This window comes from Nothoprocta perdicaria, unplaced genomic scaffold (assembly GCF_003342845.1).
Source record: "Nothoprocta perdicaria isolate Ctin4 unplaced genomic scaffold, notPer1 scaffold_57, whole genome shotgun sequence".
NCBI lineage: Eukaryota > Metazoa > Chordata > Aves > Tinamiformes > Tinamidae > Nothoprocta > Nothoprocta perdicaria.
In genome coordinates, this window is record NW_020455832.1 from 4,027,178 (window position 1) to 4,040,168 (window position 12,991).

The following is a 12,991-nucleotide window of genomic DNA, read 5'->3' on the forward strand; positions in this document are numbered from 1 at the left end:
TGAGGGTTCTGTTACTTCTTGACGTTGCCTTGACTCTCCTCAAGTCCAAATTGGATTGTGCCAAGTTCCTGAGTGCCACTTAACTCCAAAACAGAGGCTATTCAGTGGCATAATTAACATTTCACAAAGCCATTTCTAGAAATATGGTTAGCAGGAAAAAACAGTTCAGTATTACTAGGAATTTGATGGACATAATAGAAATAATAGAAATTTTTCAGAGACAAAAGAAGATTTGAATGTCTTTGGTGACTGTAATCAGCACAGTTATTGAGGAACTGCACATACACAGTTGTTCAAATAGAAGTGATGTGTTAAAATATGAGTGTATATATATGTAACCAGTTTTATGAAGATCCTGACCAAATTTTAAGCAATTAAAAGAAGTTCCTTTGGGGTTAAATCACAGACTGCTTCTATTTGAGGTATGGAAAAAAGGTTAAAAATAACATGCTGTTATTTCTAATCCTTTTAAGCTAAAATTCTGCTTTTAATATTACCTAATTCAACTGGAATAAGGCAATTTTGTATAGCAATAGGTTAAATAGGAGGAGGAGGGACTAATTTCTGTTTTTTTAGAAATGTTTTGATGTAAAGTTTCTGCTCTATAAACCATATTCTTGGAGAGGAATTTTTTTTCGTATTTTGCAGCATCATTTTTTTTCTAATGAATAATGCCAGATAATTGTGTCCTCACGATGGTAATTCTGTTCTGTTCTTTGAAAGGAACTTTTGAGCACTTGAACACTTTCAGCAATTCAATGCAAGTATGTACCTAGGTATGTCTAATTTTCTCAGTATTTTAACTGATTTCTGGAGTTTTCTGTAGGCTTTGGTTCTTTTTGTTTTGAAGAGATCTCAACTTTTTCTTTTGTGTAACATTGTTGAGTAGACAAATTATAACTCACTGCAAACGTATAAAAAAAGAAAAATTGCAGTAGTAAAGAAAAGGGAAGAAATAGGGCAAGAGGCAGATACTGACAAAAATGAATCGTTCATCTTCTCTCCCTGAGGAGCTCTCATCTGTTGGTCACAAGAGCTGGTAAGGGCAAATGACAGTGATTATGGTTGGAAAAGAACTTCAAGGTCATCGAAGTCCAACCGTAAACCCATCCCCACCATGCCTGCTAACCCACGTCCCTCAGGCCTCATCTCACAGAATCACAGAATGTTCAAGGCTGGAAGGGACCTCTACAGATCATCTAGTCCAACCTTCCTGCTCCAGCAGGGACACCTAGAGCATGTGGCACAGGGTGGCATCCAGGCGGGTTTTGAAGATCTCCAGAGAAGGAGACTTCACAACTTCCCTGGGCAGTTTCTACACATTTCTTCACCACTGCCAGGGATGGTGACTCCTGCACTTCCTTGGGGAGCCTGTTCCACTGCTTCACTGCTCTTTCCATGTAGATTTTTTTTTCCTATTATCTAACCTGAACCTCCCCTGGTGCAACTTGAGGCCATTTCCTCTCATCCTAGATTGTTTGTGAGATTCCCGCATCTTCCAAATTATGCAGGTTAGACCAGAAGGGAAAAAAATAATCAAATCAGAAAGGGATTTGTCTGGCAATAATGTGAGACTTACTAGGATGACAGGCATTTTTTCTTGAAGATGGAGGCAAGGGATGCAAGCAGCTCTCAACGAAAATACTTCCATACTGCCAAACTTGGAAAACAACAGTATGTTATTTATGGTATCACAGAAGATCATGTGCATGAGACAGGTATGAAGTAAATGAAAAAAATAAGCAAACTACAAGATGCAGGCAGAAAGTTTTTAAAATATTTGAAGTTCTGTGGTACTCATTTCCAGTAAAATGCCTGTTCATTAACTATGACACTTTTTGCAGATATGAAATAGAAGATACTTTTATTTGAGATGTAATAACAATGGAGAATTAAAATGGAGAACAAATGAAAAAAAAGTATGTAGGAGGAGATGTTCTTACCAGATACAAGATAATTACAAAGTCTTTATGGAAACAGACTATTTCTAGGTACAGCTTGAAGGCAAATATTAACCAACAGGGGAAAAAAAAAACACGCTGTTTATCAGGGGAAGCATACAACATTTTGAGATAAAAAAATTGTCTTGATCTAAAATTAACCAAAAAAATGATATTTAATGGAATAAAGGTGAGTGCTGACGTCATGATTGGAGTTGTGTATGGAAACAGTGGTGTTTAACACTTGGGGTGATACTCTTTGGGAATGGCCCTTGTCATGCCTTTCCTCTCAGGGCTATCTGTCTGGGATGTTTCTTTTTAAGATAAGCCTCATTTTGGGAAAAAGACGAGTTTTGATTGAAATGTGAAATAACTTGGGCTTCTCTGATTAAAAAAAAAAAAATCTTTGAGGGAAATTCTGTGAGAAGAGACTTTCCTTCAGCTCCAGTTCTCACAAGGCAAGGTGAGACTCCCAAGACGATGCACTTGACTTGCTGCCTGGCACTGCACGTGCTGCTCCACCAACCCATCCTGATGGAGGGAAGCGAGAGCCTATCCCCAATTCCTCACCTGGGTCTGGTGCTGCAGTAGTGGCAATGGGGAGGGAAGGAGCAGGTTGTGGGGACATGGTAGGGGCTGAGCGCAGGAGGCTTTGGAGAGAATCCTCCTGGCGGAGCCTCATCCCACACCACGTCCCGTGACACCAAACACCAACAGTCATGTCTTAAAGTCCCTCTGCCCTCGGAGTTCAGGAGCTGCTGCCCCTTTTCTTCTCAAGGGCTTTCATTAGGTCAGACATGAAATCTACCTGTTTGCCTCCACCCCCAAAGGGAGGTGGCCCGGCTGCCTGTGGCTCTCCGTCTTGTCCTGCGTTTTCCTGCCTTTTTGGAGGAAGTGGCACAGGCTTCTTTGTCACAGGCAGCACCTTGGTGGGGACAGGCGGAGGTGGCGGCGGAAGGGACAAGTCTCCGTTACTGCCGCTGCAGGACGGCGGCGGCGGAGGCACAAAGTTAGGGGGCGGTTCACACAGCTCCGGCGGTGGCGGCGGCAAATCCAGCCTCAGCGAAGGTGGCGGGGCTGGAAAGCTGTCTGGATCTGTTAGGAAGACACCGCTGTCTCGTTTGACTTTGGGGGGCAGAAGTGGCGACGCAGCAATCGCAGACGAGCGCCGTTCAGGTGGCGGCGGAGGCTGCAGGGAGCCCTTCTTATTCTGCGGCCTCATCACTGGTTGTGCCAGGCCGGCTGCAGTGACACCGTTTGACTTGGCCTTTATCAAACAGAAGGAATAAAAGGACAAAACAGTCAGTGCATTTGGACACTACTGTCCCTGCCTAAGAGCAGGGAAGTTACATGAAAATATAGGAGAGGTGACCCAAGTATGGGGGACATAAAGAGCAGATGTGATTTTTGGTTGTCTTCCCCACTGTCTCCCTCTCTAGCTGTGACTGCTGGGTGTCTGGATAAAGCTGAAACAATCAGGACTGATCTCTGCTAAACTGGTTACTAGTCACAACAGTTGTGAGCTGAGGAGAAGGAGAAACAATTGGGAATTTATAGCGAGTATGTCTAGATTCACTGGCCCCACACACTCTCCTCATCAAAACAATTAATGACAAAAAAAGCCCCAAAGCCATTAAATTCTAGTCACATTTGCCAGGTTAGTAGACGTTAAATCCTCTGATCACTCTCTAGTCTAGAACTGAGTTAAAACATCCAGCAGCATTTAGGTGGTGCATCTTTTGAGTTCTGTTTGCTAGTGTTGCTCTGAAGATAAATATAGCCCATTTGGCAATGTCTGAGCATAATTTTCTCTCCATATTTTTAGACGGCAGCTGGTAGCTGCTGACAATTTCCATGAAATCATGCAAACTAACCTGCACTTTCTGCTTTTACATCTGCTCTTGTAAATCCGTGCAGAAGTCTCCTCTCCTGAATATGCCTCATACTACATTCAGTTCTAGCTATGCTAATTTATCAGCTTAAACCTAGCTAACCTAGTGCTCCAGCTGTAACACAGTGCAGCCTGAAAGACTTCAACTGCCTCCTCGGGTCCCAGGCTTGCAGAAACCACGACCAGAAGGAGGAAACAGGTTTGCTTCCACTAAGGAAAAGCGCTCCGCAACCCTGTGCTCAGCACTATTGACTAATACAGGAATTAGCTAGGCACAGCACACTCGCCTTCTCTGCTACCTCTCTCCTTGCCTAGAAAGAAGCAAGTAAATTAGACAAAATGAAGAGGAAATTGCTGCCTCCATTCTGAGAATACAATGTATTCAAGAGTACAGTTCAGAATAAAGAACGTTTTTTAAAGGAGGAATTCAGAGATAGAAATAAGATGTGAACAAGATGTGTAGGACACATTATGGAAATGACAGAAAAATCCTAGGACTTCATGGTTTTATTTGTCCTGTCCTGATATTTTTATGCAAGATGGAGAGATACAAATAAATAACCAACAACAAATAAATGTTTTTTTTCTGTAGTACACATGTATGTTTTTGAAGTTTCCACACTGTATCTTCCGATATGTTTTTGAGTTGGAGAGGGAGCAAGTGGGCAACATTTGGAGCATAATTTAGGTGTGCATTTACTCCTATAAATTAAATTTAAAATGATATTGTAATGAAAACATGTAGTATTTGTCCTTCTATACTTTCTCCTTTCTTACATGCATATCTTCAGACATAAACAGTGTTTCCTGCTAAAAACTACTGAAGCTTTTGTGTTACCAGGCCAAGGCCTGTTTTCTGGTGAAGACAGAAAATGGCACCAAGGTTGTGGCAGCAAAGACTCGCTGAGCCTGTCCCAGGCCACATTTCCCTATTTCTGCTGCACGAGCTCCCAGCTGCTTGCTCTGAAGGAGGAGGGCAGCGGCTGCCGTGTCCTCAGCCGTGATGGCTGCGCCGCTTCCCTGCACGTGCAGCCTCCGTGTGTGAAGCAGGAGGAAGGAGCAGCTGCAGGAAGGCAGCCGCTGCCCAGCGGCCAAGTCCTCAGCACAGCTCTTGGAGAGGGGGGGTTGCTGGTAAAGAACAAGCTTGAAGAAATGGTTCCTTAGTGAAATATAACGGGTTCACCACGGCTATCTGCTGACCTGTGCTTCTGATGTATCCTCTTTCTTCTGCTCCCTTGAAAGCTCTGTACTGGAAGGAGGAATAGTTTGGGGAATCTGTCCATTTGCCTGAACAGAGCCTGTGACAAAAACAAGGAGGAGGGAGGGAAAAGAGGGTTATGTTTTTGTGCTGTTAACCAAAACTGTGAATAACTGTTTTGTTGTCCTTTATTTTGTGACTGCATGTAGATCAATATATTTAATGCAAAGTGCAGTTATGGTTTCAACTGTTCGGCCAGCACTGGTACCTTTTGATGAGGATCCTGCAGACACCGCTGGTTCCATAGTCCCTGGATTTGGCCAGCGAGGAGCCAGGCCAGCTCTCTTCACTGCACATTTGTAGTTCCCATATAGTGTCTTGCCATACTGCAAAACAATCAGAACAATACGGCTTGGTATTAAGCTTAAAATAGGCCGAGCATTCCTTCTGCTCTCAGACAACGCTCCTGATCCCGCTTCCTTCCTGCCCAGCTTTGGTAAATAGCAACTGCTTCTGGAAGTGTTGCCCCATCTCTCTACAGGACCAGGTGCAAAGCATCTCCACACTAGCACAAAAAAACCCAAATACATTAATCCCCACGGCCAAATGCAGTCCTACTGATATCACTCTCACCTAGTATGTTCATTTCAGTATCTGTAAACATCTTGACTTTAAAACCAACCATGCTCAATAAATATCCTTTTCCAATGCTTTCCAAGTATTATAGAGCTGGAGACCTGGATGTTGAGCCCTGGCCTCTAGAGCAAAAAGCTCTAAAACAAGAACTACTTTGCTGTCCACCCGACAACTTTGTTGGCTCTAGTATAGTAGCAGAAATGGTATAAAAGAATGTATATCTAAGAACAGCAGGTCATAGCCTGCTTATATCGGTATAAGCTCATCTCCCTTAGTGGTTTATACTAAATAAAATCAGGATCTTTTTGAACAAGGTGTGGAGATAACTGGGATAGAAATGTCTTAGAAATGTCGTAGATGGATTGACCAGAATCTGACCACCTTTAGCCATAGCATCATTATGCCACATTATGGTGTGTTAATTTTCTAACTACAAAAATCACTCTTACATGTTAATGAGAAAAACACACTCATAACACTCAAATCTTTAGTAAACACTGAAGTCATGGCCTTATTCTCTTCAAGGGTATAAATATCCATTCTTAGCAAAATCATATCTCTAGCTGTTAGATTATCTGAGGGAGGCAGGACCTAACAGTTCCATGGAAAATATATTTAAAGAAATTTACTTTTAAAATCTCACCTTGGCAATTCTTATACCCGTTACCCACTGATGCAGAGTTGCTTGATCATCACAGCATAAGTATTTGATATATTGGGACTCCTTCTGAATCTGAGGGTGCTGAAAGATATTAATTCATGGTATTAGACAAACATAGAGTTCAGTCTCAATACAGAAACATGAAGCCGTCATAATGACTGGTGAGAACACTGCCTATAGGTACCATGCTAGCATAAAGATGACTTAAAAAGAAAAGTAAAAAGAGTATAACACAATATGAAAAAGATGGTGATTGTGAACGATGTGTGAATTTTAATACTTAGTCATATGAATTCAGGGGTTACAGAAATAGTGATCTAGAGGTCAATAAAGCATCAATAAAGGTCAAAAGTGTCTAGAAATGTCACAGTTCAAAGTCAAACATTCACTGTATAAGCACTGGGAGGAAGCACGTTTCTCGCCGGGGCTTGCCATCTGAAAGGCATCCAGTCTGCAAGCTGAACATGAGCAGTTTTCAAAGAGCAGGTTAAATTTGGATAAGCATAAACTCACAGCTGAAGCAGAATTTCTCTTCATGCCTTCTTTTGGGTCTAGTTCTAGCTTTATTCTTACAAGTTTTACTCGACTTGACTTTACTTACGTGGTAAACAATTCTGTTCTACTGCTGCATGCTGTAGCTACAGGATTATTCAAAATGCAACCCTATCAGAAGTAACTGTTGCTCAGAAAAATATGCATTTCTTAAACTTCTCTGGTTCTTTTTGATGCAGCCTAGGACCTCTCCATTACTGCTCAGCATATCATGTACGTAGTGACATATTCTTGCAATTCAAAAGCCACCAAAATGCTGCGCTGACTCCTTGCCTGCAAACTCAACATCCTCACTACAATTCAGAAGGAATTCACTCCGGGTGCTCCAGGAAGGAAGGCTGTCAGATTTCAGTAGTCTGGATGGATTCATGGTTGACATTTTATAGAGCCATGCCATGATATATAGAAAAAAAAAATTGAAACCAAAGCCAAAGGCTTCACTACTTCTCACTGAGGTACTCGATATGATGAATAGTGTTTTAAATTTGAGGTACACAGTGAAACAAAGTGCACTTAAATATGCTGTGAAGATTCACTACAGCCAAACACTTTCTCCTCTGCCTGAGCAGTAGAAAATTCAAATCTCACTTCCACCCGTGAAGAAGAAACCCTTGTTTTCTATATATCACCCGTATAGAAACCCTTGTTTTCGATATATCACCAAGCCCCAGGCGCGGCACAGTCCTTAGCAGCCACACAGAGCTGCGGAGCTGTGTCTGTGTCGGGCATCCCTTGGCAGCCATGGCAGCCCCATAGCAGCCATGACAGCCCCATGGCAGCCATGATGTCCCCTCACAGTGGCTGGGACTGCCCCAACGCCAACGCCCGGCCTGGTCAAGCTGGGCCAGGGGTTTTGGAGGCAGCGCTGAGCTTGGAGGCCTCGTGTGCCCTGCTGCCCATCAGCGCTGCGGGCAGCAGCCTCCCTCGCCTGCGCTCACCCGGCTGCTTCGGAGGCCGCGCTGGGAACCGAAAAAAGGAACTGGGATCAAAACAACCCCTTTTCTTCTAGAGGATTTTTTTAGCCGGGCAGTTTGCAGCAGGGTCTCCCACACAGCATGCGGACAGGGTGGCCCGTGGCGTGCAAAGGGCATGAGCAGCTAGAGATGGGAGAGAGGACGTGATTGCACAAAGCAGGATTGAAGCCAAAACCTGCACCTCCAACCTCTGGAGCAAGTGTGACCAAACCATGGGGACTGCTGTGACGAGGCTATTTCTGTCGCGGGGACTGGTGACAACACAGCCATCCAAGTCAGCGCTGTGGGTGACTACTTAAAATCTCCCTTTGTCTTTGGACCCAGCAGCTCATGCAGGTCACAGGAGCATTGTCACCCTTGAATTCAAGAGTTCTCTGCAGATACACAGCTGGCCACCTGCACTGCATTGTGAATATGTGACCACTTCCAGTCCTCTGGCCATAGTTACCTTATTTTAGCTTGCTCGGGGGCACTCCAGGTTGGGAGATAGGCACAGCCTGGGGACATCTGCCTGCTGCAGCCTGGGGACATCCCATACTCCACTTCAGTGCCCCAAGGCATCCAGACTGCAGAGCAGAGCCCATCTCTGCCCCACGAGAGCCATGCCTGAGACTGCTGCTTTGCTCCTCAGAGCAGCATCCCCTCCTGCGCAGCAGCCAGCACGCACCGGCATCCTCCATCATCTCGCTCAAGAGTGACCAAGCACGGTGAGAACCATTAGACAAGTGATTCTTAACAGCATCATTAAAAAGAAACTATAAGAAGGCACATATCCGTGTAGCCCAATACATCTCTTGGATGTGGATGGCCTTGCCACCAACCGAGCCAAGGGAAGCAGGAGATGCAAGCAAAGGCACCGCCAACCTGGATCAATTCAACTCCTCAGGCGCTTCTCTACAATGTGGTGATCCTGCTCTAATGTGTTATGTCCCACCGAAACCAGCAGGTGGCATCAGCAGCTTTCTAAACGTTAAAGCAGGATTTTCACGGCAACTAAGAGTCTAAGACTGACTATAGTCCCCAGTTTTCAAAAACCATGTCTACCAGCAGCATTTTATTAAAAGGAGGGCATTTATCCGTAATTTAATAGATAATTCATGCAAACATGAATTGGGAGAAAGCGCACACCGCACAAGTAGGGCAGCGGAGGAAATGGTGCACAGCAAGGCGGGCAGCCGGTCAGCCAGCCCTGCCCTAAGCTTCTCTGCAGGGCTACTGCAAGTCTCCCTGCTGGGGCAGCCCACCAAAATCTCCCTTTCACAAGAGCATGTCTGTTGGGTCAGAGCAACGGTCCTTGAGTCCAGTATCCTGCCTCTGACAGCGGCATAAGCAGGGGAAAACAGAACAAGCTTACATGATACTTCCTTCTCAGTACTCTCCCTTCTCGCAACTATTTTCAGCTCAGGGAATTTTGTGGGTTTCTTTCTATTTAGACTGTTCCATGGGTTTCTCTTCAAGGTATTCCAGTCTTTTCTTGAGCCCACATAAACTTCTGGCACCCACAACAACTTTTAGCAACAGTTTTCACAAGTCTACACAGTCTACGGAGAACCACCTAAACTTGCTCTGAACATGGATGCTACTAGATCCTTCACTTAATGTTCTTGTCCTGAAAGAGACAGTAACCAACTGACCACTAGCTCTACCTCTCCATGCTGCTCACAAGCCAAGAAACCTGCACCACATTTCTCAAAAGCCATCTGTTTTGCAGCCTGTGGACCCGTGGCCTCAGACATTCCTGTGAGGTCCTCTCTGCTAGGACAATCTATCTTAACTACCGATATCCTACCCCAGATTACTTCAGTCAGTCCCTTGACTAAATTACTCCAATCAGCAATCATGATTAAATACAGAGTCAGAATTATATTCTGTCAATTAGGATCCATAAGACTCAAAACCTTCCTGGTTGTCTTGTTTCTCAGTGTCAGTTAAGAACTGTAACATCAGGCACTTTGTCAGAAGAATAAAAAAAAAGTGGTTTTGGCACTGGTTTTTTTTTATGGGTAACTTTATCTATGGCCCATAGTACTGCACCCATAGCTCACTGAGCTAAGCTGCAAATAACCCAATACAAATTATAACAAATAGTATTTATTGGGCTTTGGGTCAGGCCTCCTGCATCTCTGCATACAGCCAAGCTGTAAGACTGAGCAGCAAAAGCACCAAGATCAACACTAAAGCTTCACAGCTTTGAGACTATTATAAAGCTGCTCAAATGGACATGTTTGGCTTCCCGTGGATTTTAGATACATGAAACATGCAACTTTGGATAGGAAAGTATAATTTTATAGATAGAGATTGTCATACACACATCCCTTCAACAACTTGCTCATTTGGGAAGCAGTGAAACTCTTCTGTCTATACAAGTGACAGAAGTCTCTGCTGTTGGCCATGGCCATTACAAGTTTGGATCTCCGAAAAAAACTTTAGGTGATGAATGCAAAATTTATTAAATAGTGCATAAAATGCTGATTCAACTGGGACAATGTTCAGTCCCAGGAAATGACAGTGATCCATATAAAATACGATGATCCATATAAAACAAATTCCTCATCTCTCAGCTCCTGAGTAGCCGATGGTCTGACTCCTATGGAGCCCCTCTTTTTTTTTTTTTTTGCTAAACTAGATATATAATGCCTGTAACAACCTCTTTGTGAGAACAGCAGAGGTCACAGCAATGTCATTCATGATAAGATCATGTGAGAAAATACTGTTTCTTTAGATAAATAACACTAACCTGAGTACGCCTCACATGTAGAGAGAAAGAAATTATTTGTTATTTTGTTACACGGTGCATAAGCATGTCTGGAAAAGGTCATTACAGTCATTTGACATCAAAGCAAAAATATACCTTCTGAGGGGACTTATTGCTTTATCTAAGAAATATCTGGCATGAAAATGAATTATAAAGAAACATGCTGAAAAGCAATCACCTCAAAAGTCACAGTTCGGATGAAAACTGGCCATATGCAAGTAGAAAGAGTCCTCTGAATTTTTCTCATAGGAAAAGAAATTCCTGTGGCAAAACACTTAGAGAACAATCATACAGACACTGAAATGTAATATAGTCTAACTGCAATGTCCTTTCTCTTTCTGGATGTCAAAGCTCTCAATATTGATGAATTGGCAGCATCAATGATACTTGAGGGCTGGAGACACATACACAGGTGCAAATCTGGCTTGGATGTGGATTTTTGGATTTGGATTTTTGGAAATGCTGGACATCCAGCAGTTACTCATTAAGGATTGAACACCTCAAACGTGGGGCTGCAAAAGGCCCTGCTGTGTTCGAGAAGCAGTAAAACGGTTTGCAACAGACTTGAGTGTTCTCCCTTGACTTACCATCCCCTTTACAAGTATCAATTGTCTATAGATAAAGAAAGCAGAAGGACTTGAGTATAAAGAGCTTTTTTGTTTGTTTTCCCCCTTGAGAGGTTTAAAAATATATCTGTGCTCTGATTACATTTTCAGATATAAAGTAAACTCTTTGCCAAAGGAAAACAAGACAGAAAACACTGAAAACCTAAAGCGATGAGAAGTGAAAGATGTGGTTTCTACAGCTCATGCCAAAACAAATGACTAAAAGTGATGAGGCTGTGTGTGCACAATATCAGGGATTATCCTAATAAAATGTTCTCTTCCTTCACCTTCTTCCAACTTGGAAGATGAAAAGTAAACTGAAGTTATTCATGCGTTTCGTTGGATTCCTTGCCCAAAAATGTATGAATCGTTGCTTACTCCCTGAGGGAGAAACAATGGCCAGAAATATAAAATAAGTGACTAGTTTTGGATTAGAACTTTGACTTTAAGCCAAATTTTCAAAAAATGATGACTGTTTTTGGATAGCTCACTCTCTGATGATGAACTTGTGCTATTTCGAGCTTGCTTCTTGGAAAAGCTTACAACTCCCGTGATTGAAAGTAGAATCAATACTCAGCACCTTTGAAAAAAATCACTCCAAACTGCTTCAAATCCACTGCCTGCTGGTAAATGCAGTCGAATTCTGCTGCTGTCCCTCCTTGCATTAAAATGACCAGGCTCACCTGATCGTTTGAAGATATGTACATGAACTGTAAAGCTGAAATAGCTACTGCCTTACTATAAGGAATTGTTCTTTGCAATACTTTTCGCAAATATTTCTCATAAAAAATTAGAAAACGTCTTGCGTGTCCTTGTTTCCTATGCTAATCGTGTGTTCTTCTTCCCCCTGTCTTCTGTCTACTGCTAATCCCTTCTATCTTCTTAGATGCCACTTTGTTGAATACATTAAGTACATGACTCAATGTGCAAGGGGGCACATGGGGTGCGAGGAGGAGGGAATGAGCAGTGGAGCAACTAAGCACCATATTACCAGCTGCAATAACCTCAATGTTGCAAACAGAAGCTTTTTTTTTCTTGAAGAATTACTTTTAAAATTCTGCAGATCATTCGAAATTTTTTAAAAATTTGGCTGCTTCCAAATTATACCAGGAAAATTTAGCTGTATGCAATGCACAGGAACCCATCTGTGAAAATAGAGGATGATCTGCCTTTGTCTCAGTTTATCCCCAGGAAACCAATTTTTTTCATCCTAGATTAATTCAGCATTATGCACCATTACCTCCAGATTACTCAGGCACAACCAGCACCAATAAACTATAATTAAATTCACTCTTTGTCACTGGCACATCAGAGTGGCTAAACCAGCAAATTTGCATATAGATTACCTTGCTTTTTGTCTGCTTTGAAGCATTTTCAACACGACACAACAAAACCAGCTCCTGGACTAGCACATGTGCACATTCATGTGCACCCTCCTCTTCTGCACACACTTAACACACAAAACAGACTTTGCATGTTCCTGTGTTCACAGTTTCTACTCTGTGCATCAGAAACCGCCACTAGCAAAGTGAATAGCTGCTTTCCTTCAAGGTGGAATCTCTTGATTTCAGCCTCAGAATATCAAACAAATCACAGCAGGTCACATTCAGTTCCACAGCATTCCCCCAATAACGTAGTAGGAATCTGTGCGTAAAAATTAGCATTTGTAAATGCAAATGAGACTGTGAGGAATCAAATCACTCCAAGTTGTGCACTTGCTGTGCATGGTGTCTTCCTCCAGCCATGAAACTACTGTTCCATTGAACCAATGCACCTATA

At 42.8% G+C, this 12,991-nt stretch overlaps 1 protein-coding gene across 1 annotated transcript in view; it reads right to left on the reverse strand.

The window, feature by feature from the left end:
- Positions 1-1,847: 1,847 nt before the first annotated feature.
- Positions 1,848-12,991, reverse strand: part of APBB1IP (amyloid beta precursor protein binding family B member 1 interacting protein) — a 39,530-nt gene continuing 28,386 nt past the window's right edge. Inside the window, exons 10-13 of the mRNA XM_026048801.1 lie at positions 6,309-6,407; positions 5,298-5,415; positions 5,032-5,129; positions 1,848-3,207 (exon numbers count right to left, since the gene is read on the reverse strand). Of these exons, the coding sequence (XP_025904586.1) occupies positions 2,689-3,207; positions 5,032-5,129; positions 5,298-5,415; positions 6,309-6,407 (834 nt within the window). The 3' untranslated portion in view covers positions 1,848-2,688. The remainder of the gene's footprint in view (positions 3,208-5,031; positions 5,130-5,297; positions 5,416-6,308; positions 6,408-12,991) is intronic.